The 27,844-nt window shown below is 39.4% G+C and overlaps 1 protein-coding gene across 2 annotated transcripts in view; it reads left to right on the top strand.

Moving 5' to 3' along the window:
- Positions 1-212: 212 nt before the first annotated feature.
- Positions 213-27,844, top strand: part of rras2 (RAS related 2) — a 78,046-nt gene continuing 50,414 nt past the window's right edge. Inside the window, exon 1 of one of the 2 annotated variants that reach the window (XM_020519262.2) lies at positions 213-735. In XM_020519262.2, coding sequence (XP_020374851.1) covers positions 634-735 — 102 coding nt within the window. In that variant the 5' untranslated portion in view covers positions 213-633. The remainder of the gene's footprint in view (positions 736-27,844) is intronic. The other variant, XM_048607005.1, reaches the window with a different exon arrangement.

Here is a 27,844-nt window from a genome sequence, read left to right as displayed (position 1 = left end):
CTTTCTTGAAATAACCCAGTGTGGAGCTGGGAGAATGCAGCAGGAGAGGCAGCATCTGAGGAGCAGGGAAAGTGGACGTTTCGGGTCGGGCCGGGTAAGAGTGAGTTAAACCAGGATTGAGGAGGAATAGTGGAGCTGGGCTGGGGCTCGCCTCGTTGGGAGTCTGATGGGACTGACTGTATGAATATTCAGCGGCGGATTTACATCTGATCGCAGTTGCTGACGAGCTCCGGGGGGCGCCCTCCATTTGTGGCGGCGGCTGCCGTTACCAGGCCCTACTCCCCCCCCCCCCCTATTTGGTGTGTGTGTGTGTGAGTGAGTGAGTGAGTGAGTGAGGGGGGTGGCTCCGAGTATTGGCGCTTCCTGCTCTCGCCGGCGCACCCACTTCCATGAGTCACACTGTGACACCCCGTTCGCTCCTTTGTGTCACCCGGACAAGTTTCTCCACCTCTCCGTGCTGCTGAAGTTTTATTTCTTTTTATTTTGTTTTACCAACCCCCACGCCTTTCTCTCTCTCTCCCCTTTTCCCCTCCTCCTCGGGCGGGTCTCTTTGTCAGTTGGTGCGGGAAGGAGACTGACTGACTGACTGACTGAGTGAGGGAGTCCCAGGCTCCGGCCCCAGGCCTGGTTACCATGGCAGCCGCCAAGGACGGAGTGGCCCAGGAGAAGTACAAGCTGGTGGTGGTGGGCGGCGGCGGCGTGGGCAAAAGCGCCCTCACCATCCAGTTCATCCAGGTCAGTGTGTGTGTACGGGCGCCTCGCCTCTTCACTTCCAAACTAATCCAGACCGCGGCTTCGGCCTACTCCCCTTCCTCCTGTATGGGGCGGGCGGAATGAATCGGGAGCTGAGATTGCGACTCGGCCCCGGAGGCCTGCCCTTGTTTTCTGTCTGTCTGGTGCGGTTTCTTTCATCGGGGATGAGCTGTCTGAGTCTGTTTTACAACCACCTCAGGGCTCCACTCTGACCCTGCGTTTCCCTTTCGACCACCGGCTCTCCTCGTGTCCACTCCTCGGCCCAATGTTGGGGATTTGGGCGCTTTCAGCTGTTAGTCCCACACAAGCTTCTGTTAATCCGCGTCTCTTTTCACCTTGACGTTTTATCAGTTAAAATACATCGGTTCTCCCTTTTTTTTTGTCTTCCCCCGATTTGTTTTATCGGGATCAGAGCCCATGCCTAACACGGTAGACTTGCCTGAGCTTGTTGAATAGATTTTGAATGGAAATCTTGAAACTTTACAAAAACCGCTTCGTGTTAAATTGACTGAAATCGCTTTTTTGAACAGTTAGTATTTTTAATTTCATTTGTTAAGTGTCTGTAAGATTGATGAAATCGTCGTTATAGGCGATAAAAGTTGTAATCCATATCGACGCCGTTCAGTTTCATTTATGTGCAAATGGTTAGTTTACTCTTGGGGGTGGGGTTTAGTTTACGAGTCTAATGTGGGCCTGCAATGATCTTTTCGTACGATTCGATTGAAGAATTATTTCAGTTTTTGAAGAAGGAACTTGCCTAGCTTTAAAAAGCTGGCGGTAGCAACCGGCTTACCTTTCTTTCTTGGCTTTAAGACGCATTATTTGTTAGTAGTGGCGAGCAAAAGCTTTTATTATGGCTTGTAATTTTGTACTTTTGTATCGAAAGCTTGCGACATATTGTACAATTTAAGCAGCTGCTGCATTTAAACCACTATCTGCTTAACAACTGTCAGCACTCTTCAGCTGTCACGTTAAACCTGTCACTGACTGTAGCCAGCATTCCAATTCCCTCGCAGCTTCTGAGTCAATATTTAACACGTACTTTAACTTGCACGATTTCGATACTCCAGTGAATAATTTGATACGTGCTTGTTGATCTGCCATAGGTTGTTATTGAGTGAAAAGATTACACAGAAGTGTGAACTTGTGAAGTGCTTCAGGAAAGTACTGTATAAATAAACAAAGGCAGTCATTTGACATAGTAGTCAGAATATCTGTAACCTCTAAGTCACCTTTCAAACACTTATTTTAAAGGCAATCAGCAGTTTAACATAATGGCATTCACTGGCCATCATCAAATCCTCGCACTACAAGCAACCTGAAACTTAATTGGTAGATATGTTAATGGTGCAGTCCCCAACTGGATATTCTGTGGACAGTGATTTAGCTGCTGACTCACCAAAGCCTCTTCCAAGTCAGCAATGTAATATCATCCTCACCAGTTGCCTGGGTGGGTGCAGCTGCACCAACACTTTAGAAACCTGAAACTATTTGGGATCAGAGCCCTCCTATGGATTGGCAGCCATCACCTTAAAGTAAAACAAAGAACTGCAGATGCTGGAAATCTGAAACAAAAACAGAAATTGCAGGAGAAACTCAGCAGATCTGGTAGCATCAGTGGAGAGAAAGCAGAGTCAATGTTTTGGATCCAGAGATCCTTCATCAGAACAATGGACCTGAAATGTTGACTCTGCTTTCATTCCACAGATGCTGTCAAATCTGCTGAGTTTCTCCGGCAATTTCTTCTTTAGTTTCATCAAGCTTAAATATGTGTGTTCATTATCAGCCCACAGTCTCTATCTACAGTGTGCACTGCAGAAACTTGCCAGTGCTTCTTTGGTTGCATCTCCTAATCTGCAAACTCTGCCGCGAAGAAGAACAAGAATGGGGTGATGGGAACATCAAAACTGGCAATTTCTTTGCTATGTCTCACGCCATGCTAACTTGCATGTTTGTTATTGCCCCTTGATTCTTGCTTGGCCAGATTCCTTGGAACGCCCTACTGAGCCACATTGTGTGAATACCTGTATTATACAGACCTGCTGTGATACAAGAATCCAAATCCACATTACCTCAAGGCAGAGAATGAGCAATATCTGCTGGCCTTGTTGCTGACACCTAAAACTCATAACTTTGGAAAAAGACGATGATAGAAAATTGGCTAGCTGTCAGAAAACAATATGCATAATGGGTCATTTTCTGATTGGCAAGATAATGAATAGAGTCCTGCAGGATCCATGCAGAGGCCTCCACTTTTTACAGTTTATATTTATGACTTAGATGAGGGCAGTGAAGTTATGATAACTGATTTGCAGAAGATGCATACAGAAGGTGGTATTTTGTGACAAGGACATAAGGAAATTGCAGCTAATAAATATAGGATGAGTGATCGGGGAAGAATCTGACAGATGGGCAATAATACAGGAAAATATGAAATTGTTCACTTTGGCATGAACCCATCCAGGCACTTGGAGAGAATACCGTTATACTGCTATACTTGTGTGTGTGTCCCACAAGAAGTTAGTGCCCTGGTACAGCAAGTAATTAAGAAGGCTAATGGAATGCCTTTATTATGATAGGAATTGAACATATGAATAAGGATATTCTGCAGGGATTGTTGAGACCGTACCTTGAATATTCTGCAATTTTGCTCCTCTTACCTGAGGGTAAAAATGTATTAGCAACAATGCAGAAGACACCAGGAATGAATGGATTGTCTTATGAGCAAAGGTTGGATGCACTGGGCTTGTTGCCGCTGGACTTTAGAAGAGTAAGGGGTGACTTGAATGAAGTATCCAATTTCTTGAACGTCCTCAACAGGTGGATGTGGAAATGATGCTACTTGTTGTGAATGCGTTCATATCTACCAGCATCGTTTAAAATTGGGGTTTGACCTTTTTGGACAGATATGAAAAATTTTTTTCCAGTGTTTTGGCAATTTGGAACACTGTGCCTCAGAATCTTCAGCAAGAGAGCCAAAGATTATCAGGAGTAGATGGGATTTTAAAATAAAGGATAAAACATAAACAGATGAAGGGAGTGCAGATGAGGTTTGCTGGAGTTGTTCCTGGGATGGCCGGATTATCCTATCTTTGGAATCCTTTACGTGTGGCTGTGGTGGCTCAGTCTTTGTGTATGTTTAAAGTAGGGTTTGATTAAATTATTAATTATCGATTGTGCAATGGGTTATGGAGATTGAACACCTGAAAATGCAGGTAAAAGACAAACAGCTATGACTGGAATTAAATGATGCAGCGCGCATAAAGGGCTGAATGAGGAGCTTCTACTTTTATTTTTGTATATTTGATTGGTAAAATCTCACCATATCCCAGTCTTCATTTCCTATTAGTAGAAGAAATAATACATTTTGCCTGGTCCTTTCATAATGCAATGCATAATTCAGTTAGTAGCATTACAAGAAATCCTCTACCTTTGATTTCATTAATATTTTGATGGTGTGTAGAAGGCAAGCAACACTGTTCTTAAACCTATCTGATTTGAAGATGAGCAGAGTCCAAACAAAGATGTAGAAATTAGCATGTGTAATTCAATGTAAACTCACATAGAGGACTCCAAATAAAAAAAAGAGATCAAACAAAAAGCAAATCAAATAATATTTTAAATAATAGTTAGATCCTGATGTCCTGAGACTCAAAACTTGTAAATGTTTAAGTTGCAGATGTACCTTAATAGTTTAGGGGGAAGAAAAAAGTTTCCATGTTGGTAAATTCTATTATGTGGAATCACAAACTTAACCTTCTGTCATCCTTCACCTATTTTAACTGAAAATCTCTGAGGTAAAGGCATAATGAAGCTTGCAGGCCGGCTAGGCAAATTGGACAGCATCTTTTTAATCTTTGTTTATTTGCCATTCTGAAAATGCAGCAAGTTTTACACTACAACACTGGTCAATGTTATTCTTAATGCAACATTGAGACTGTGTTCACTGATTTTTTGTTTTAAGAAAAAACGTTGGGCTTCAGATGCAATGTTTACAGATTTGGTCACTTTTTTTGTTGGAAACTGACAGTAACAGATGCCCAGTTGTTTCTGTCAGTGAGATTGATTTGCTTTCAATGAATCATCGAGGGTAGTCACCATCTTACTTTTGGAAATAAGTTGGCAGCTAAATACCAGTGAAGTCTGCTTTAAAAATCTGATTTCTGAGAGGTAGGTAGATATAGATGAATTGTGCAAGGACTACCTTGTACAAGTTCCCTGGTTAATTTTGGAAGACTCTTGAAACTTTTCTCCTTGCACCCCAGGTTGAGAACCTCTGTCTTTGTCTTTGCTCATAATATATCCTGTTCATCTGCTACCCCAGGCTCATTGACCTACATTAACTACTGGTCTCAATCTTCTTCAAATTTAAAATTCTTATCTTTGTCTTTTAAATATTTTGATATTACTTGCCTATCCCTGTCACATTCCCCAGGTTTACAACCCACTAAATATATTATGTTCTGCATCCCTGCTGCGTTCACAAATGATGGGAGGAACAGATACATAAGTGGGAAGGTGGGCATGAAGTAATTTAGACATAGTACGAATTTTAAATGAATTATGGAGTATCAGATGCTAGTGTACTCTGAAGGTAGGTAGGATTTGTTGTGGAATATGATTATAGGCAAAAACATTTAGATGAACTGAAGTAAATTGTGCAGGTTGTTGAACAAAGATGATACTGGACCTCTGAAATTCAAAAGTTGTTCTCTGTCAGGAAGTAATGAATCAGGTGCATGGGGAAGCAGTAGTGTTGTAGTAATATCACTGGATGTGTAACCCAGAGTCCCAGACTAATTGTTCTGCAGATATGGATTTAAATCCACTGTGGCAGATGTTTATTGAATTTAAAGGTAGTCTAATGGTGACCATATAGTAACCGTTGTTAGTTGTCTTAAAAATCCAACTGGTTCACTTGGGTCCTTTTAGGGAAGGAAATTTACCATCCTACTCTGGTATAGCCTCCATGTAACTCCAGAATTACAGCCATATAATTGACAATTAACTACCCTCTGAAATGGCCTAGTAAACCACCCAGTTCAACAGCATTCGAGGATGGACAATAAATACTGGCCCGGCCAATGATGTTTGCATTCTATAACATAATAAAAACAGTGCAGAACAAATAACTGTTCCCCATTTCCTCAGATCACTGGACCCAAAACGTTAACTGTGACTTTTTTTCTCCACAGATGCTGCCAGACCTGCTGAGCTTTTCCAGCAACTTCTGTTTTTGTTCCTGATTTACAGCACCCGCAATTCTTTTGGTTTTTGTTCCCTATTTCTGACTAATAACCTGATTCTGCTTCCAAGCTTTGATGGTGTTATTTTGTTCTGGGAAAATTTAGAGGACCCTTGCTGTTTACAGCACAATGAATGGAGCATGGGGGGAGAAGTCACTGTCGGAGCATGGGGGGAGAAGTCACTGTCAGAGCATGGGAAGAATGAGTGACTCAACTAATACTTGGGTGTCCTCTGCCAGCATTCTGTTTATCCTCTTTCTCAGAGCCCCTCCGAACTGTCAGTTTCCAATGTCAAGAGTATCCATACCCATGTCTGTGGTTTCATATTTGATTTGCAGGTGTCCATGTCGAGGAGAAAGGGGCATCAAATCAGTCACGATCAAATAGCCATTGGATTGTCTGCAAGATCTTTGAGTGTATGGCTGTTGTTCATTGGATGAATGCAGCAAGCAGTGTTGACTTTGTAGTATGGATGTTGATAGAATTTAGTGATCTTCAGGTCCTGAATTACTGACTTATTCTGCCAAAGATGTCGAGATTAAGTTTGAGAAAGTGAAGGTGGAAGCCTTTCTCATGTCTTGCACATGTTGTCTAGGTCTCACTACTGTGGATGAGTGCACAGGATGTGGGGTTGGTGGAGTTGAAGTTTGGTGTTCTTGGTCATTTCACTATTGTACATATTCTTACTCTGCATGTATTTAACAGCTGCAGGTTTTTTGATAGATATTTTGATTGTAGCATTTAATAACTGCTGATGGTTGTGGAGCTTACATATGTGAAGCTATCCTCTGCTTGACAGCTTGGTACTGTCATCTGTTCACATTAATAATGTCTTGGATCATGAGATTTGTTTTCCTGATTCTGATTTCAATCTTAAATCTGCTCATTGACTAATCATCCATTGAGTGATTACTCTTGACCTGGAAGCATTGCAGTCAAGAAAAGTTGTAATTCCAAGGAAGTTTCCATTGAATCTGTAACTTTTCTTTGTCATGGAGTGAATTAGTTAATTGAGTGCTTTGAAATCCCTCAAAGTGGGCTGTTATTGACAAATTAGATGAGCATATGCTGTGTGGTATTTCAGGTGCAGAAACTGTGCGTAACATTAATACTTCATTTCACTCCCTCCACCATAAATGCACAGTGGTAGCAATGTATACCACATGCATGACACACTGTAGAAATTTACCAGGCTTCTTGCACAGCTTCCAGACCCATGATCACTGTCTTCTAGGGGGACAAGAGCAGCAGTTACATGGCAACACAGTCACGGGCAAGTGCCCTGCCAAACTTCTCACCATTTTGGCTTTGGAAATATACTTGTGTTTCTTCACTGTTGCTGGCTCAAAACCTGAGAACTCTCTCTGTAGGAGCACTTTGGATGTACTAACACCAAATGGACTGCAACAGTTAAAGAAGGTGACTCACTACCATCTTCTCAAAGGTAATTCGCGATGGGCAATTAATCCTGGCCAATGTAACTCTAATTCCGTGTTTTAATTCAGTTTCTGAAAGTTGTCCACTGAATAATATGCGTGAATGAAGAAGCTTGCATTTATTTATTAATTTTCAAACCTTTTGGATTTCCCAGTGATACAATTTTAAAGTTCTGCCACTGAAATTTTGGAGTAAAGACTGCAGCTAATGTCTACACGGAAAAATATCACAAACAGCAATGATCTGTTGGTGCTGGTTGAAAGCCACTATTGGCTAGGATGCTTTGTTGTTCTTCGTAGCACTGAAGTGTATTGGTTGCAGATTGATCTGATCAATGCTGGGTATCTCTTATTGTACATCATGAAAATTTATATATTTGTGTTTCAAAGATTATGCACGCAGCAGGTCGCCCCATTTAGAAGAGAACACGCACATTTTCGAAAATGTTCAGTTTATTTGGCTTGATTCTGGGACTTTGGTCTCTTCAATTGGAAAAATGGTCTTGAATTGAACTTTCAATCTTGAGAGCATTTTGTTTAAAATTCCTAGCCCCACACTGACAGTTTAGTTTGGAGTGTGAGCACAATTGTAGGGGGCGTGATTTGACCTTACAGGTTTTAAAAACAAAACAGAAAATTTAGGATAAACTTCAGCTTGCAATACTGTGATCAATTTACAGAGTAGACTCTTGTTGAAAGCCGATGTTGTTTTAGCTCTTCCAAGAAGATTCTGTATCCAGGAATAGGATCAATATTATAGGTTTTAGTACACACTGAGATGAGAGCATTGTCAACAGGAATATATCTAACCATCTTTCCTTCTGGCTCTTCAATGGTGTGTATTTGTAGAGGGTAGTCTATGTAGAAAGCTCTTGCGTATCAGTTAGTGGGAGAGTAGCTAGAGCCTATGGTGAAATTGGTTGTCCACGGTTGTTCAATGGGAGATGTACGCTTCATGGATTTCATTCTCCTGTACTGTGCAACACCACAGAATGGCACTGCTTGCCAACTAGATCTTATTTTGATTCTGTACCCAAGACTCTTAACCTCATTGTAACTGCAGAAGTTATGACTTTTAAGAAATACCCTGCTTTTACTTCAAATGTAAGTAAGATATTCAGCTGAATAAACTGTAGTTTTGTTTTCAGCTGCTTTGTTTGATTTTCCTGGACTTAATACATTGAGATGTCACAATGAATATTGCAGGCCACTCTTACTTCTATGAAAGGTTTTTAAAATATTACCTATTAAGTAAAGAAAACATTAAAAGACTAACTCTGAAGTTGCATCTCAATCACAATAAAATCACGCTAGTTGTTGTAATGTCTTGTGTAGATACCTAGGTGGATGAGCATGTAGCAAGATTACTTCTGATAGAACAAACATAATGACTTGTGCTTTCATGTACAAGACAGTGATGTCAGTCACCCAGCACAGAGTGTAAACTTTGCACTTTTGCACTTTGCACTTTTGCACTTTGCACTTTTGCACTTTTGCACTTTTGCACTTTTGCACTTTTGCACTTTTGCACTTTGCACTTTTGCACTTTGCACTTTGTACTTTACTTTAGGTTTCAAATTTTAAGTTGATTTCATAATCTAACTTTCTGTTTACTTACTGGAACCTGCAGACCTTCCCCTGGAAGGTCAACAGCAGCAGATGTATGAGAAAACCACCCCTCAAGCTCCTCTTCAAACTATACACCATGCTGACTTGGAAATATGTTACCATTCTTTCAGTGTTGCTGGAAAGCAAAACTCCCTTCTCCCAGCATCACTCTGAATGTAGCTACACCACATGCGCTTCGTGAAGATGGCTCACCGTTATCTTTTTTATTTGAGCATTTGGGGATCAACAAATGCTGGCCATGCTCACAACATCGATATCCCTTGAAAGAATAAAGAAAAGTATTCAATGTAATCTTTTTGGTGCTAAGCAACCTAATTGTTTTGTTGTTGACTTTTCACGGACTGCTGTAATATGTCAGGTTTAGTTAGCCTGTTGTTTTAGCTGAACTATTTACCCAAATTTAAATCTTCTAAAAGTGTAACAAGTTTTCTAGTTTACTATCTCTGAAAGTTTTATACTGCCACAGCACTGAAGTAGTCTTAAAAATGTCGTAAATGTTATCCCATGTGATTGATTGTCATGCACTATTCCTCCTCAACCTTTGTGCAGCCATTTGACTACACCAACCTCTTCCAACATCTCCCTGCATTGCCTTGTTTGGTGTTCCTGAGCCTATGTTTTGAACTGCCACAGTTAATAGTGCAGGTCACCTATAAAGTATTTTAACATACCTGTTAAGCAAAGAAAACATTGAGCTGGGTAGGAAAACAGCTGAACAGGACTATCTTTGCCTGTATGTTCACTGATTAATGCACAAATAATGATTTCTGCTTTCATTCCTGTGTTGTTACTTTGAGAATTGCAGCCCTAAAGTTCCATCTCTCTTTTCTTCTGTTTTTCAACATAAGATGTTGCTTAAAATCTACCACTGAACAACTTTTAATTTTTCAGAGATTTGGCTTTAGATTGTGTTTCATAATGCTTTTGTGAAGTGACTTTGCTATATTTATATGAATGTTAATTGTTTTATTAACTTAAATTAACAAAACTGTGCTCTTTTTTGAAACATAGTTAAAGGGAGTATGATATAACATGAAATATTTCTGTTATCTTACGTAAGCCATTGAAGCAGAGTGCCCTGCTGCTCTTGAAATGTCAAGCAGTAATTGACCATTGTTTTATATGTTCATAATTTTATAGCCAGAACTTCCATCTTCAACTTAGTTCTGTGCTGTACCTTATAAGGGATAGTTACGGTAGGTTTAGCTTTATTCAGATAAAACAATCCCTTGTGAGGACCAGGAAAGTGCCATTTTATTAACTGGTTCGATCTTGCACAGCTGGCTGCAACGTAAAAATGAACTTGCTGAGACTTGTTGCAGCTGGTGGCAGGAAAGACGGGATAGAAAACACTTCTCTAACACCTGGCATTGGTGGATCTTATCAAGTTGGTTTTTGTTTGAAGTTGAATGTTAAAAAGAACTTGCTTGGAGAAACTGATGCAATGAGCATAACTTTCACACAAAGTAACTGCATCTTTTAATTTTATAATGGAATGCTGCCCAGTTGCTTCCATAAAGATGTCAGCATAGTCTTAATTTGAGAACTTTGGAGGTAGATCTGCTCTAGATACTTCAAATTATCTGATGGTAAACAAATAACAGAAACTCTTACATCAAATTGGTATTTATTTTAATATGAGGCTGTATTTTTGGAACAACAAATTAAGGTTCTTAGTTTTAAGAGCTGTTGTTTCTGACCTGCATTTAAATTTGATGCTCCCCATAATGCTGATGAGAGATTAATGACTCAATCGTGTCTATTCAACATGTCTGCTGTGTAAAAATTAAGTAATCACAGAATTAGTTTTGAAAAAGTCCTCAACACATTTATTTCAGTTACTTAATTTCAACAAACCTCCATTGTTGAAAACTAAAAGTAGATGCTGCTGGTTTTGATCCATAATCATTGCAATTCAGGATCATGCACCAGAGAAATACTTTTTTTTAAATAAGTTGAATAAAAATCAGGATAATTTTTGTGATCATTGTTTGTGCATGTTCGTTATTGCAGAAATTAATTCTGAGAAATTGCTGCTTTTCTTGGAAGGTGTTAAAACAAAAGTTTTCAAACAGCCAATAGTCATTTCAATTTTAACTTGTCACTGAATATAGTAAGCAAGTAGTACTGGAGAAATGTACTTTGAAAATTGACATTCTCAAAAAAGATCAAAACTAAACGCAATGACTGTAATTTGAGTGAGAAGGGGTGTGTTAAATTTAGCAATGTGGGGAACAACATGGTTTATTTTTATGATGCAACAATCATAGCTATGGCTAGGAATCTGGTAACAGGTATTAGCTCAAAATGGAAATTGTAAAAGCATTTGTATTCTTTTGTGTTCTTTGTGCATTTTCACCAAGCCATTTTTCAATTATTCTAAAATTGTATTGTTAGACGTAATTTGGCACTTTTTGAAGCAGTACTATTGAGTCAGAAATAGACCATGTTCATTTCTAGTTCCATGCTTTATCTACTCTCTCTCTTAATTTATTGGTATTGTTAGATATTGTTGTTGGTCTGTTATCTGGGGTTGTGTCTGCAAATCTGAATGGAAAAACCATCTTTCAAATTTGACAAATAATATTGACTTCGAAAATCTGTTCAACCGAGTATGGTAATTTTCCTTCTTACCTGTACCTTGCGTTCCTTTGACAATGATGATCTGTAATGAGAGTTCCAAGAGGGTTAGGCAATTTCTGGTATCTTGCTCACATACACATTGTCCACATGTGTATGAGAGAAAAAAATTCTTGCATTTGGCTATTTGCTTATGAAGAACGGTGGCCTTGCAAGTCACCCAGTTCTCTATGCATTTCACACATACAGCTTTACGTCTCAGTCACTTGAGCAATTGGTTTGATGTGAATTGTTTTTCAGATTTCTATTTCAGGAAGTCTGGAGGTAGTTTTTCTTGGCTGAAATGCAAAGATTTTTGTGTTTGCTTATTCTTTTTCAAATTATAATCAATTACATGACTCGCAGCCTCAATTTTTAATGGGGGCAACGTTAATTTAACTTAACCTAATTCCCATTCTGGGCCAACTTATATATCAAGGTAAACAATAGAGTTGGAATTCTGTAGATTTGAGGGGTGCTTTGATTGAGGCTTATCAGATGATGGGTGTATGAGTTGACAGAGTATTTTGATCTGACAGGTTAACGAGGCCCAAGCAGTTTTTAGGTTGAGAGGTCAGATTTAAGATAGATATCAGAATGTGGTCATTTTCCAGAGTACTGGCTAGTTTGGTGAATGTTGGTTCCTGCATTCTTTCAAAGAGAGTTGTGTTCAAGGTCATTTCCTATAACAGATAATGTACAGGATTATCATGGTGGGGTGACCTCAAAGGCAAGTTAGTCTGGGAGAAACGTCCCGAATTTCTTTCCTGAACTGCTCTAAGCTTTTTTCCCCTTTTTTTTTCCAAGAGAGTACAAGCAATTGGATGGGTTCAAAGACTATATATTCCGTTGCACAATGCACAAAAGTCATGTTGTAAAGGCTAGATTCACCAGAGGCTCTTTTCACATTTCTGCATTGAAGTTGCTTAATAAAGTTATGTTCATTATTAGGAATGTGCCTTGTCAGAATCCATATACATCAAAATACTGATTTTCTGTAGTTAGCTGTTCTAAATTTTCACTTCTTTGAAGTAATCTAATTAACTTTTTGCACAACTTATAATTGTGAAATGAATACAAAATCACAAGGAGTCGTACTCCTTGTTCATTTACTCAGTCGTCAGCCATTCTTTTTAGTGGACATAGTACATTATGGAGAGCAGTCAAGTATGATTTTATGCTTCTCTCAAAACTAATCACAGTTGATTGTGACTTCAATGAGTCAACAAACTCATTGGAAATAAATTATATTCCTTTAAATTATGATATATTTTCTATATGTATTTCTGGAAAGGTTAAAGAATTAAGACCTGGTAATGCTTAGTTTAATGGCCACACTAGAATGCTTCCTTTCCTCATTGAACAGCATGTTAATATTGAGCTGAAGAACGCTATAGAAAAGCCCAAATAGGCTCTGAAGAATTGTTTATTTGCTCCTGGTGTGATCAAAGTAGTGGTTGGAATTTGTACTAGTATTACACATTGAAAATGCTGAGAAAACTCGGCTGGCTTGGCAGCATTTGTAGCGAGATCAGAGTGGACTTCGTTAAATAAGAGGATGTTAAATGTGAAGAATATTAAAAATGATATGATCTTCTCAACATCAGGGACACCAGCCATTAATTGGTGAAGGTTTTTCTAAATACGTTTTATTCTGTAAAAGTGCATCCTCCACTTCTTTTTAAATTTTTTATCCCACTCTGACTCCGTCTTTGATCTACTTCATTTGTCCTATGGCCAGCAAGTTTGGAGAGTATCATTCTATCTTTTTGATAGGTGCTTTGTAACCATGTGACTTTGATACTGACTTCAGCTGTAGTCCTTAAAAGCGCTCTCTTTCTTTTTGGCAAGATACATTGATTACCCTGTCTTGGTAGGATAGTGTTCACCCCTATTCTTATTTCTTTTGAATCCTTCCTGGAGGCTCTTAGATTTCTGCAACCTGTTTGTTGCCATGTTTCTGTGCTTCCAAACCTGCCTGCCTTATCCCTAACTGTTCCAAAATTCACGTTGTTTAGAGGTTTTGGGTTATCATTTCAGTAATTTAACAATCTTCTATTCTCAAGTAAACACCTGACTGTTAATGTTGCTTTCTTACATGTTCATATTGACATTTCTGCATTCATCTCTAATATTCTCCAGTTTTTTGACAAGCTTTTTATCCAAAATATGAATAGCTCTATGTGTTTGCATGTTTAAAGATCTCGTATGGAATAAAAAAGTGATAGGTATGAATTTTCAAAATTTGGTGAATGTTTTTTTATTAGAAGCACAATAGTAGTAGACACCGGTATTGGTGCAGAGAACTTACTTTGTTTACTATTTGTGCTGAAGTGAATTGGTCATGAATATTGGAGAAATTACTTTGATTTTCTCCAAGAAAAAACCGGAAAAAAATGTGGACGATCTTAGTGGTGTGGGCAGATGTGAAGATCCTTGGGGACAAAGGAATTTTAAAAAAAATTCTTTTGGTGGTTTTGACTTAGAGACTTTAGCAAGTGTTGTTGAAGAAGCTTTGAGGATTTGGAGTGCACTTTATAAATAGGACAAACTATGGCCTGCAATGGCATATCACTCAAAAGCAGTACAAAAAGAAAAAGTTGACATTTCCTTCATGTCTGTGGGACCTACAGTTATTTTTAAGCATGTTGGCTTGAAGTGGGCTTTTGAGATATGCATTTTAATTGTAAAGGAATCAATTGTAGTTTTTTCAAATAATAAGAAAGCACTCATCTGTGACCTGGTGATCCTTGCCCTAGAAGCCATGCTTCTAGATAACAATGAAACTGTGGCATTGGGAGGAACGAAAGAGAGCTACCAACAGAGGAACAGGAGGACAAATGTGTTGACCTAATGAGAAATCAAAATCAGAAAAATGAGCCCATCACCTCCTTAAGAAGCAGACTGCTCCCCGGAAGAGGTCAGATTTTCTGTGTGCCTCCAAGAATTGGGTCTCTTTTTGTAATTGTATGGGCTGGTTAGATAAATAAGGTCTGAAACCTGGAAAGGTGCATAAATAACTTGGAAACTGTGAAGAGCTGGGTGTTTTACCCAGCAGTGACCAAACCATGAATCAGGCTGTTATTGGTTGGTCGGTTAAAAAGACACCTTGGAAATTAAAAACATGACTGTCATGACTAAAATTTGTTGACATGAAGGCTGTGGTCAGACATGAGTTCTGACTGCCTACCCTGTGTGAATTTTTTAAAAAGTATTTTTGTGGAACTAACTGCATAATGCTATGCTGCTTAAGTAGAATACTTGTGATTAGTTAAGGCATATGGTACTGTTTGAAGTAAAATATACCTTTTTTGTTTGAAGTATTATTGCCTGCTTTTTCTTATTGGGTTGTGGGCATCGCTGGCTGGCCAGCATTTATTGACTGCCCCTGGTTGTCCTTAAGGTGGTTAATGAGTTGCTTTCTTGAACCTTGCTCTATGTTGACCCATAGTGTCCTTTAGGGAGGGAATTGCAGGATTTTGACTCAGTGATATTGAAGGAACCATGATTCTGTTTTCAAGGTAGGATGATGAGTGGCTTGCAGGTGGTGGTGTTCCCATGAATCTGCTGCCCCTGCCTTTTAGATGGCAGTGGTCTTGGGTTTGGAAGGTGCAATCTTCAAGTTCTTTGAATTTCTGCAGTGCATCTTATAAATAGTCGGTGCTGACTGCTGGTGTTGGAGGGAGTAGATGTGCCAGTCAAGTGGGGTGCTTTGTCCTGAATGGTGTCAGGCTTCGATTGTTCGTGAACAGGCTTTGGGGATTCAGGAGGTGTCTTACTCGTTGCAGTATTCCTAGCTTCTGATCTGCTCTTGTAGCCGCTGTATCATATGACCAGTCCAGTTGATTTTCTGGTCAATGGTAACTCCTAGGATGTTGACAGTGGGGGAATTCAGTGATGGTGACACCATTGAATGTCAAGGGTCGGTGGTTAATTGTCTCTTAATGGAAATGGTTGCTGCTTGGCATTTGTGTGGTTTGAATGTTACTTAGCTTTCAGCCCAAGCATGGATATTGTCCAGATGTTGTTGCATTTGACCAGAGTTTGCTTCAGAATCTGGTTCAGCATGAATGGTGCAGAACACTCTGCAATCCTTGATGAATATCCATACTTCTGTCCTTACTGATAGATGGAAGGTCATTTGTTGAAGCAGCTAAGATAGTTGAGCCTAAGGCACTCTAATGAGGAACTCCTGTAGAGATGACCTTGAGCTGTGGTAACTGACCTCCAGCAACCACAGCCATCTTTCTGTGTGCCAGGTATGACTCCAGCAAAGGGTTCTACGCTGATTTCCATTGATTCCAGATTTTCATGGTCTGCTTAATGCGACACTCTATCAAATGCAGTCTTGATGTCAAGCACTGTCCCTGTCAGTTCACCTCTAGAATTCAGTGCCTTTGACCATGTTTGATTGCAGTAATGAAGTCAGGAGCCAAGTGGCCTTGGTGGAATCCAAACTGGGTGTCGATGAGCAGGTGCTGCTTGATAGCCCTGATGGTACTTTCCCTTTCTTTGCTGATAATTGAGAGTTGGCTTATAGGGCAGGTAATTGGCTGGGTTGGATTTGTCCTGTTCTATGTGTACAGGATATACTTGGGCAGTTATTAGATAGGTGTCAGTGCTGTAGCTGTACTAGAACAGCTTAGCTAGGGGTGTAGTAAATTCTGGAGTATGAGTCTTCAGTGCTTTTGCCAGAATATTGTACAGGCCTGTAGCCTCTGCTGTATCTAGTGCCTCCAACTGTTTCTTGATATCATACGGCGTGAATCAAACTGGCTGAAGACTGCCATCTGTGATGCAGGGGCCCATTTGATGTGGCCACCTTAATTGTTCAATCCCATTCGCGACTGGAAGTTTAGGTCTGATCTGTTGGCATTGGGATCGATCAGCTGTGCCTATCGCTTGCTGTTTGTGGTGTTTGGCATGCAAGTAGCCCTTTTGGTAGCTTCACCAGGTTGACATCACTTTTTTAGGTATGCCAGGTGTTGTTTCTGGCATGCCCTTCTACACTCTCCATTGAACTAGCGTTGATCCCCGGCTTGATGGTAATGGTAGAGAAAGGGTATGCTGGACCATGAAGCTGCAGATTGTGTGAGTATGATTCTGCTGCTGTTGATGTGCATCCATGAGATACTGTGGGCCAGATTTGTTGCCAGATCTGTTCTAATTCTGTCCCATTTAGCGTGGTGATAATGCCACACAACTTGATGTACAGTATTCTCAGTGTGAAGGCCGGACTTCATCTTCACCACGACTGTGTGGAGATCACTCTTACCAGTGCTATTATGGACAGATGCATCTGGCAGACAGATTGGTGAGGATGATATCAAATATGTTTGCCCCTCATCACCTACTGAAGACCCAGTGTAGCAACTATGTCCTGTAGGACCAGACCAGCTGAATCAGTAATACTGCTACCTTGGTGGTGGGCAGTGAAATCTCCCACTCGGAGTAGATTCTGCCCCCTTGCTACGCTTGGTGCTTTCTCAAAGTGTTGCTCAACATGGAGGAGTACTGATTCATCAGCTGAGGGTGTTAGGGTACATTGTAATCAGGAGGTTTCCTTGCTCACATTTGACCTGATGGTACTTCATGAGATCCAGAGTCAGTGCAGACTTCCAGGACACCTTCCTCCTGACTATATACCACTGTCACCACCTCTGCTGGGTCTCTCTTGCCAGTGGGACAGGATATATATGAGGCTGGTGACTATGGTATCTCGGACTTTGTCTGAAAGCTATAATTCTGTGGGTACAACTGTGTCAGGCTGTTGCTTGACTAGTCTGGGAGACAGCCATCCCAATTTTAGCACCAGCCCCAGATGTTAGGAAGGAGGACTTTGAAGGGTTGACAGGGCTGTTTCTGCCATTGCCATTTCAGGCACCTTTTGTATTAATTGCTACCAAGTCTCAAGAGTGACTTGTAGTGCCATTTTAGAGGGCACTTCAGAGTCAACCACGTTGCTGTGGATCTGGAGTCACATGTTTGGTGGCAGTACAACAAAGGCATTGCCTCTCCCTTTGTCTTTTAATTTATCTTGATTCTAATTAGTGTTGAAGTACAAGTTGCAAAAATGGGGTTGTCTTTGGCTATTCAATGAAGTTAACTGTTTTACTTTATGGTTCTCCTGTGGGAATTTTAATAAATATCAGTTTGCTGCGGTGGAGGGAATGTATGTTTTTGCTGATGGTAGGGTTGCTTTCTCCAAGATGATGTCAAAGCTGTTGAGTATGATGGAGGCGCAATCCTCAAGTATTCCTTGCCTATGCCTTGAACAAAGAAATAGGATTGGAAGATATGGATATGTGGATTGTTAAAGATGGAGTGCAATTTGTCAAATTTAATGCTAAAATGGAAAGCTTATGACAGCCTAGGTCTAAAAAGAATAGATCTAAATAAAAGAAGTAATAAATTTGTACAAGGCACAACAAATTTGTGCAAGTTATAGTAAGGTCTCATTACATTGCTTGCATCTGGTGTATTTAGTTGTTTAGATTTTGTGTTTATTCATTTTGTGCAGGTTGGTATTGGGATAGGTATGTTTGATTAGGTAAACTTGGTCTATAGTAAAAATGCTAATTTTCTCAAAGACTTATTAAACTGTTTTAAACCAATTCTTGAGTAAACTATGCATGATGAATATATTTTCAGTGGACCATCCTGTTCTTAGCATCATGCATATAATTTAAAAGTTAAAAAAAATCACATAGAAGGATGCGGAAAGGAAAAATACAACAGTCATAGGTTATATTTATGCTTTGGCTTCTAAAATGAAAATCTGATAAAGGAATCTGCACAGATCTCAAATTGGTAAAAATAATAACAGTTTGCTGGTAGATCTTTCTGGAACCTCAGGATGTGATGTTGGAATAGCAGAAATAGAGGGCTGTAGTTTTATAAACAAGTTTATTTTGACCTTGTTGAATACCATGTGATTTTAATCACATCCTTCAAAGAAAACAGTTAAGAATTTTTCCATTCACTGCACAAATCACTGCCATAGGGGTTAAAGAGAGAAACATTCTCAGGCTCTCCTGTTGTGTTTTTGCATGTCCTGTTGTTTGTTCTATTAGATCTATGCAGAAACACTGATTCTGTTATATTGTTCACAGTGTGGTTGATGTTGGGTGTTTACCCTGATTCCCGTAGTAGAGGGTGTGTGTGGGAGGTGGAGAGTTGAATAAAATATGATATTGTGCAATTACCTGCAATACTTTTTTCAGCGAAGTGTCTCTTTGTTTATTTGTGCTAATCAGGAAGAGATGCTGGATCCTATCAGCTGTAAGATTCCTTTTCTATTATGTCAATGTTCCATTATTATTGAATTGGGCCAAATCTTTGCACTTCTGATACCAACTAACCTTGTGATAAGCCTGAGTGGAAGTACAGGGTCAGTGTGCCATGAGACCTGAAGCATTGAAGTACTTTTGATGAAATAACTGGTTTGTGGAACTAGTTTAACTGAAAACCGCTAGTATGGTGCATTTTGTGAAATTTGAGTACTGCATGATTTGTTTATTTTGGGGTTGCCACTGCCTCCCTTGTTAGATCTCTAAAGAAGCTGATTGTTATGCTATCAGTTAATGAGGGATGCAGGAAAACTTTTGTTTGGTTTTAACTATTTATTAACAGTTAGACTGGAAGAACAGATGCCACAAGAGCACAATTCCTGTCTTGTGCTTCTAATTAACTTTGCATCTTGGATCCCGGTATAGAAGTTTGGTAATAATTAAGCTAAAATGTTGGTAATAATTAAGCTAAGATGTTGAGTAATGGAAAAAAATCCTGTTGAGACTACAGAAGAGTGTGGTGATCAGGGTTAAAAATGTTGACTTTGTTCCATCATACATTAGTTAGTCCTTTTGAATTAAAATAACAGGAATAAAACACTTCCCTTAATGACTTGATTGCTGCAGGTTGCTGCCTGAACAGTGATTAGACAGCAAGTCATTATTGAACACAGCAGGCCAGGCAGCATCAGAGGAGCAGGAAAGTTGACATTTTGGGATGGGACCCTTCTTCAGGCAGCAACCTAGTCATTAAGGGAAGTGTTTTATTTCTGTTATTTCAACTCAAAAGGACGAACTAATGTATGATGGAACACAAGTCAATATCTAAGTCAACGTGTTTAACATTGATTGCCACATTCTTCTGTGGTCTCAACAAGTTTATTTTCCATTACTAAACATAGCTAAGATGTTGGTAGTAATTAAGCTAAATTATTACCAACAAACTTGAAGGGTCCTGACCCGAAACGTCAGCTTTCCTGCTCCTTGATGCTGCCTGGCCTGCTGTTTCTCCAGCTCCACACTGTGCTGTCTCTGACTCCAGCATCTGCAGCTGTTACTATGTCTAAGTCATTATTGAATTTGGTTTGATCCCCTCCACTTGATAAACATGAATACTTCATAGGAAATGTAATTTTGGGACAGCTTGAAACTAGTTCAGGTGACAACTGGCAAACTTTTCATAGTTTTTCCTTGGTCATTGATTTAGCCTTTATTAGCCAACATGCAAAGTTATGATAACATTTGGTATGAATTGTACGACATGCCCCACAGAACAATATCGATCTTGGAGGATTGATTTGGTTTGTTTGGAATAGTTAGTGAATTGAATGTACATTTTTGAAAATTCTGAATGGAATGTCTTAGCTTGGAACAATTGTATTACAACACTTTTGGAGAGGACTGAGGAACCATGAACAAAACAACTGGTGTGGTTAAAGATAAAATGCAGGTGAGGGTGTATGTTGACAGACTGCTGCTTTGGGAAGTCGTGTGTTGAAGTGCAAAGGTATAGCAGTAGCTTGCACACTTGGATGTGGTGGTGTTGGCAGTTGGTTACTAACTGCACAAGTTGCTGATGCCAGATGTTAAAATGGTGAACATTTATATTGCTATGCTATCTAAATTTTGTTATGAAATGCAAATTCAGCAGCTGGGGCTTATGGATCGTACTAATTATGTAGTAAAGTTTCGTGTTTTGAGTTGAAATTTTGGATGAAAAATTCTGTATAGCTAAATACCCCTAATGAGGCCGACTCCACTACCCTCTCCAGCAATGCATTCCACGCCCCGACCACTCTGTGGAGGAGCAGAGGGATCTTGGGGTTCATGTTCACAGTTCCCTGAAAGCTGCCACCCTGGTGGATAGAGTTGTTAAGAAGGCGTATGGTGTGTTAGCTTTCATTAATAGAGCGATTGAGTTCAAGAGCTGTGAAGTTATGTTCCAACTATACGAAAGCCTGGTTCGGCCACATCTGGAGTATTATGTCCAGTTCTGGTCGCCTCATTACAGGAAAGATGTGGAAGCGTTGGAAAAGGTGCAGAGGAGATTTACCAGGATATTGCCTGGAATGGAGGGAAGGCCTTAGGAGGAAAGGTTGAGAGAGCTAGGGCTTTTCTCTTTAGAACGACGAAGGATGAGAGGTGACTTGATAGAGGTGTACAAAATGATCAGAGGTATAGATAGATAGAGTGGACAGCCAGAGACTTTTTCCTAGGGTGGAGGTAGCTATTACGAGGGGGCATAGTTTTAAAGTGAGTGGAGGTAGATATAGGGGAGAAGGTAGAGCAGTGGATGTGGTATATGTGGATTTAAGTAAGGCGTTTGATAAGGTTCCCCATGGCAGGCTCATGCAGAAGGTAAGGAGGCATGGGATAGGGGGAAATGTGGCAGATTGGATTCAGAATTGGCTGACCCTTAGAAGACAAAGGGTGGTAGTGCATGGAAAATATTCAACATGGTGCTCAGTTACGAGTGGTGTACCACAAGGATCTGTTCTGGGTTCTTTTCTATTGTGATTGTTGTAAATGATTTGGATGAAGGAGTGGAAGGGTGTATTAGCAAGTTCGCGTTTTGACACTTAAAATCCACATAGGTCTTGCCTCCAAGTCAACCTTGATTAATAGCATGCTGTTTTCAGCACGTTTGTGGTTTCGACATAGTTCGGCACGTTTTTCAAATCAACTTGTTTTGTTTAAATTGTGGTATCCTGCTTTTGGCAGTGCAAGAGAAAAACACCAGCATTTATTTAGCTGTGGCAATCTGCAAAAGAAGCCTTGCGCATGAAGTTGATGGAATGCTGCAAGTCGCTAACAACAGTTCTTATTCTTTTTTGAGTCATTCATTATTCTTGTTTCTGCGAGTATTATAATTTCAGGCATATTGTTTTTGATACTGTACACTTTTTTGCTGATGTTCAGAAAACTTATTCAATCTTTTTACTTATCATCAGCCTTGTCTATGGTATGGTAAATACTAATAGAAATCATAAATATTTAAGTGTGTATGTTAAATATTGCTGGACGTGGAACAGTTAGCTTAGTGTTTGTGAAGAGGTTTTAAATTAGGAAACTGTAATTTGTCACATCAGGGCAAAAATAAATCTTTATTGTAGCATTGGATTGTGATTCTATTACTTCTAGGACTCTATTATTTCAGGATGTTGAGCTATTTCTGTGGTATCTGGATGTTGTCCTAAAGTACAGGGTCTGTTCTCTTAATACAAAAAGAAACTGTGATTATGGTAAGGTATGTGATGGCTGATTGTTTCAAAATATGATTTCATAACTTTATTTGCTTCACCTGGAATTGGCAAAATAATTAAACAAGTTTGTTCAACTGTTTGTAGTTTTAATGTAGTCTAACATATATTGGTGCTGTTAACAGCATGCAGCCTTTTCTCCACTTGTTTTGAGTCATTAATCTCCAAGTCCAGTCTAGTCTCCAGATCATATGCATGGTGTGGGGATTTTCATTATGACCTTCTTGAAAGAGCTTATTTTTGTTTTTATTTTGCTGCATTTTTCCAACACTGCAATCTCTATTTTGAGCAGGGAATTTGTGAAATCTTTAACCTCCAAATTGGCTGCTAGAGTACACATCCCATTTTTCCTATGCTTGAGGTACTGCTGTTTTATTTTGTTAGTTTTGTGTTTTATGTGGAGTAAATTAGTGACGTTTAAAAATCCTGGCTTCCTCATTTGAAATAAATTGAAATGTGCTCCTTGAAAGGCTTTTGAGATGGCTCTCCCAGTTATTCAATAGCTCAAGCTGTAGTTCTGAGTCGTACAAACGAAGAAAAGACCCATGTTTAATTGCTGTCCTGGACTGAGCTAACTAATTTTGGCCAGAAGTAGTAAGGTTATAGCACTGAATGTGACACCCTTTGGCAAGAAGAAAAAAATAATTATTGTCAGAGATCACTTGCGTGAAGACTAATTGGGCTTTTCAAGTCATACTCTCAGGTACACTGAAGTATTAATTGCTTGCCCCTCACTGCTTATGAGTGGTGACCTTACTGAGGTTTATCAAATCACGAGGGCATGGATTAGGTGAATAGCCAAGGTCTTTTTCCCAGGTTAGGATAGGTTAGATTAGCATAGGTTTAACTGAGAGGGGAAAGATTTAAAAGGGATCTGAGGGGCAATTTTCTCTGGCAGTGGGTGGTGCATGTCTGAAACGAGCTGCCAGAGGAGGTAGTGGAGGTGGATACAATTCCAACTTTCCCTGAGTCCATAGAGCAATCCAACTTCTATTCCAGTTCTGAGCAAGGGTCACCAGACCCGAAACGTTAACTCTAATTTTTTTTTCTACAGATGCTACTAGACCTGCTGAACTTTTCCAGCAACTCTTGTTTTTGTTCCCAACTTCTCAATGGGACTTCTCCCTAAGCCTCCATTAGAGCTATTTGTCTTTGCAGTAGCACGGTATAATAGCACAACTTCAGTACTATGTACTGAGCTTGTTGCTAGTTTTGTTTTAAGGCACTGACTCGGTCTCCAAGTGACTGTAACGCTTTAACTGAACTTCAGTGATCCTTGAACAGTTTTGAGTGACCTATTGTAAAGCTTGCAAAAAGCTCTGCCCTTATTACTAGGCAGAGCTGAATGTAGCAGTTAGCACACTGTTGCTAATATTGGAACACCAAATTCCCTGTGTATTAGCATGTTTGCAGATTACTTGCTTATACAATGTAAAGTATTGCAACTGATAACGTGGATGAGGGGCAGGAAGGCTCCTGACACGCACATCTTTATCCCATCGATGAGCTATTGCAGTTGGTAGAGGGGTGGAAAAATAATCAGTTGCTGATGTGATCGTGTCTACTTGCAGATTTTAATCAAATGGCATTTGTAGTTTAAGTCCCAGTGCGGTTATTGGTGTTTCATATGTTTGCCACTTAATATATTGTATTTGGGTTTTAGAATTGTTTAGGTCACACTTAGGGTATCTTGGGGTTAAGGATAATTAAAACGGGCAAATCAAGCTGGGGCTTAAACACACAGTTGCAAGTGAAGTTCCAGCAAAATCTACAGTTCTATTTGCCATCCAAAAAAAGTGGCAATGTGTTTGATTCAGATGGACTGTTTTGCCGAAGTGTGCAGCATTGTGCCTGCTGGCACTTAGATTAAGATAGGGAGCTCTTTTAGACACTGCCCATACACGCACGCTCATGCAGTCGTGTAAATGTTGCAAAATTCTTGTTTCTAAAAGTAAACCTTAGTTCTAAGCCAAATAATAACAAATTTGGCCGTTTGGTCCGGGATTGCAAGAGTCATGACCTGTCCAGGTTCATTGGTAATGTTATTCTTTTACTGTTGAAACCTTGCACCATCTTTCCAGAAATAACATTCCAGATTATCATAACTCAGTTTTTTTTCTAATTTGCACATATCTGGCTCTTACCAAAGATCAGAGTAATGTTTAGTAGTTTCTCCTTATTCATTCTATCAGGACCTTTTACTAACTTTAGTGGTATCTCTGCTCCAGAGAAGTTGCAGTTTCTTTAGTCTCTGTGTAAATGAAGCTCTCCGCCGCCACCCCCCTTACAAGACTCCTTCGAATAAATCTACTCGGCACTCTTGCTTTCTAATTCTTTATGGTGTTGTCTAGAATTTGATACAGTTCTCCTCCTATTGAGACCTGACTGTCGTTTGTAAGTGATCATCATAAATGTCTTCTTTTGTACTCTGTCTATTTACAAAACCTAGTATCCTGTATCATTGTCATATATATAATTTGGTGGCTGCAAAAAAAAAAGGGTAAATGGCAGAAATTGGGAAGTGAGATTCCCCCAAGAATCGATGCTGGAATGACTTCTTCACAACCTAAACTGTTAATTTTGAATTCTGAATCAAGAGCGAATCTAAGTTTGTAGATGACATCGAAGAGTGGATGCAATAGGAAGATAGAGATAATACTGCGCATAATTAGCCATGAGAAACATGGTGACTTGCAGAATGATCATATAACTGGCAAATCAAATTAATCACAGATAGTGAGGTATTGGATGAGGTTGCGGAGGAGCAATGTGCTCTGGTGGTACTGTTCTATAACTCACCAAGTCACAACACAGTTTAACAAGACTTTTTTTTTAAAAAAAAGCCATCAGTTTGGTTTGTAGAGGGAAAGAATTGAAAAGTGAGTTTATGTTAAACTTGTATCAGATTTTGATTGGTTGATACGAGTACTGTGCTCAGTTCTTGTTATTGTCATATAAATGAAGATATAGAGGTATTGAAGAGGATGCATAAATGATTTACAAGGGTGATACTGAAGTTATACCTCCTCGGAGAATGAACAGGCCAACTCTCTGTCTTCCCTTTGGAAGAGCAAAAGAGAAGTAATTTCTCGTACATCCTTGGCAGATCAAGTAATCGCCCTACCTGGAGAATAGTGGCATGTTCACTGGACTCTGCAATTCTATCAGAAATTGAGTTTTAATGATGCCTTATGGAAGCTTTGTCAAAGATATTTGAGCTTTTCAGGATTTTTTTCTATTTCTCAACAATCTTCCCATCACCATTTTCACTCTTCAGCACACCGTTTCTTCCGAACTCTATGCCTGTGTCTTCAGTAATTCCTTTCATGAAAGTCTTGACTTCAATAAAAGAGAAGCTGAAGATGCATTATTTCAAGTCTCAAAAATACATCCTCCTTGAGGGTGATCATGGTGTACTGTTGCTCTTGAATTCCTCATAGATGATGCAGTTTTCCTTCATTGTTGGACTACAGCATAGCGCTCTTGCTTTTTTCTACGGTTTCAAGTAGACAGTAACTCTCCCTGTTCCATGAAGCTACCTGCAAACCCTAGAAAAGACCTGTTCGCAGATCCCTACTTTTCCTCCTGCACAAACTGCCTGTTACCTTCTCTGTACCACCATCTACATGGGACTGATTGTGAGCTGTTAAACTACGTGTCTGTTTCTCCAGCTCGGCCTCACCACAAACTACTACGCAAATGCTTCAACAGATCTTACACGGTAAAATTTATGAAGCAATAATAAAATAAATGATGAGTTAATTTTTCTTGTTGCAAGCAATGATTACAGAAGGAATATTACCCAGAAATTAGGGGAACTTTCTATCCTCCTTTGAGTAATGCTTTGTGATCTTAACTGCCCACCAAGTTTACGAATGGGGCAAGTTAGTGTCTCATTGAACAATGGCACCCTTTAAGGATGGAGAGCTTGCTTGAACACTGCACTGATATTCTGATATGGATTGTAGATGGCCAGTGTTTTGTACAATTAGCTTTTCTGTCATAAATCAACTTCAGTTGCTTTTACATTGCTTTGCAGTCACTGGTTTCTAGTGCCAGATCAAGGTATAGCTGCTGGAGCTATTTAATGACTGAAACAAAGTGCACCTGTTTTTACCTTGGCTGTTTCTGGATTTGTCAGTTGTCAACTTGTATACCACAGCATTATCATGTGCAAACTTTTCCCTTTATCTCTCTAATAGCATTGTGATTCTGTGTCAGTACTCTGTGCACACATGTCAGTGGAAGTGTTATGGCTAGTCTTGCAAATGTATGAAATGTTGAGTCCTGCAATGCTGGGGAAGAACTGACTGCACAGTAAAAGACAAAATAGGAGGGTGGATTATTTAAGTTATGCTGAATGTAGCAATTTTAGCAATCCTTGAGTTTCATTATGTTGGACTATTATGATGGCTCTGTTTCATACACCTGAATATATTTTTAGTCCATGTATGAATGTCTGGAATATTTTACAGATGAGAATCCTGATGGTTACTGCTGCTAATGCTGATAATAACTGCAATTATTGGCTCTTTTGCTCAACTCTGCACGTTTGATCGTCTCCTGTTCAGAATCCCTGGGGTTGGCAGTCGGGTGAAATAAGATGAATCTGAAAATGATTGTAAAAATATATGAACCAGTCAACTGTTTATCCAACTTCTGAATTTTTGGTTGAGAAATAAAATTAATGGTCTCTACATGCTGGTTTCCAAACAGTCATGCTCTGTAGCACGTGGTACCTTTATTTCTAATTTCATCACGAGTTTGATATAAAGCACCTTTCACTGACACTTGAGTTGATTCAGAACTTGGGCATAAACCCTTTTCTAGTCTCTCTATAAAAGTCGTTTTTTTCTGTTCCTAATTTGAAAATGTTAGTTGGGCTTTAATAAAAACTGGTAAAATGGAAGCTGATGCCAAACATCGCAATGTAGAAATTTAGTATTTATTCAGCAGATATTGTAAGAAAAGGCCAAGATGATGCCTGTACTGGAGAGGGAGAAAAATTCTCAGTCGAGTTTGCTTTTTTGCCTGTTTGTAAAAACAGTTTGTGCAACTTGCTGGAATTTGATTTAACTTTCAATACTTCAATTAACACCTCTTAATATATATTTAAACCATTGTGGGTGGAGGTGTGGGCAGAATGAAGTTTCAACAGTTTTTTTTTCAAATTTTAAAAGAAAGTTAATCAGTTGGTTTCTTGTCCACAAGTCCAGATTTGGATCCCGGTTTTCAGTTGTGTTGTATCTTGCCAGTGAATACCACAAATTATTCCTGGGCATCTAGTAGTAAATAATATTTCTCAAGTAATTACAGTACTTTAACTAGGTCAAAAGAAGAACTGATCTACTGTGGGTAGTTGTTTTATTTTTCTCCATGCTCACAGCAGGAGTGTGTGCACTATATCCGAAAAAAAAATTCAAAGACTTGTGCTTCAGCCTCAGAAGAGCTGCATGCAGCTTATTGATGCTGTTTTACTTACCCTAGTTGAGATTGTATGTTTAAGCCCTGGGGTCGGATTTCAATACATGGCCTTTAGATTCAAACGCAAGTGTGCTAAGAACCAAACGAAAATCATTTGATTACCAACCATGTGACTTCTCCTTCATTGT

The sequence above is a fragment of the Rhincodon typus genome, chromosome 17, assembly GCF_021869965.1.
Source record: "Rhincodon typus isolate 14 chromosome 17, sRhiTyp1.1, whole genome shotgun sequence".
NCBI lineage: Eukaryota > Metazoa > Chordata > Chondrichthyes > Orectolobiformes > Rhincodontidae > Rhincodon > Rhincodon typus.
Note: the sequence above shows the minus strand (reverse complement) of the source record. Positions and strands in the feature narration are given on the sequence as shown.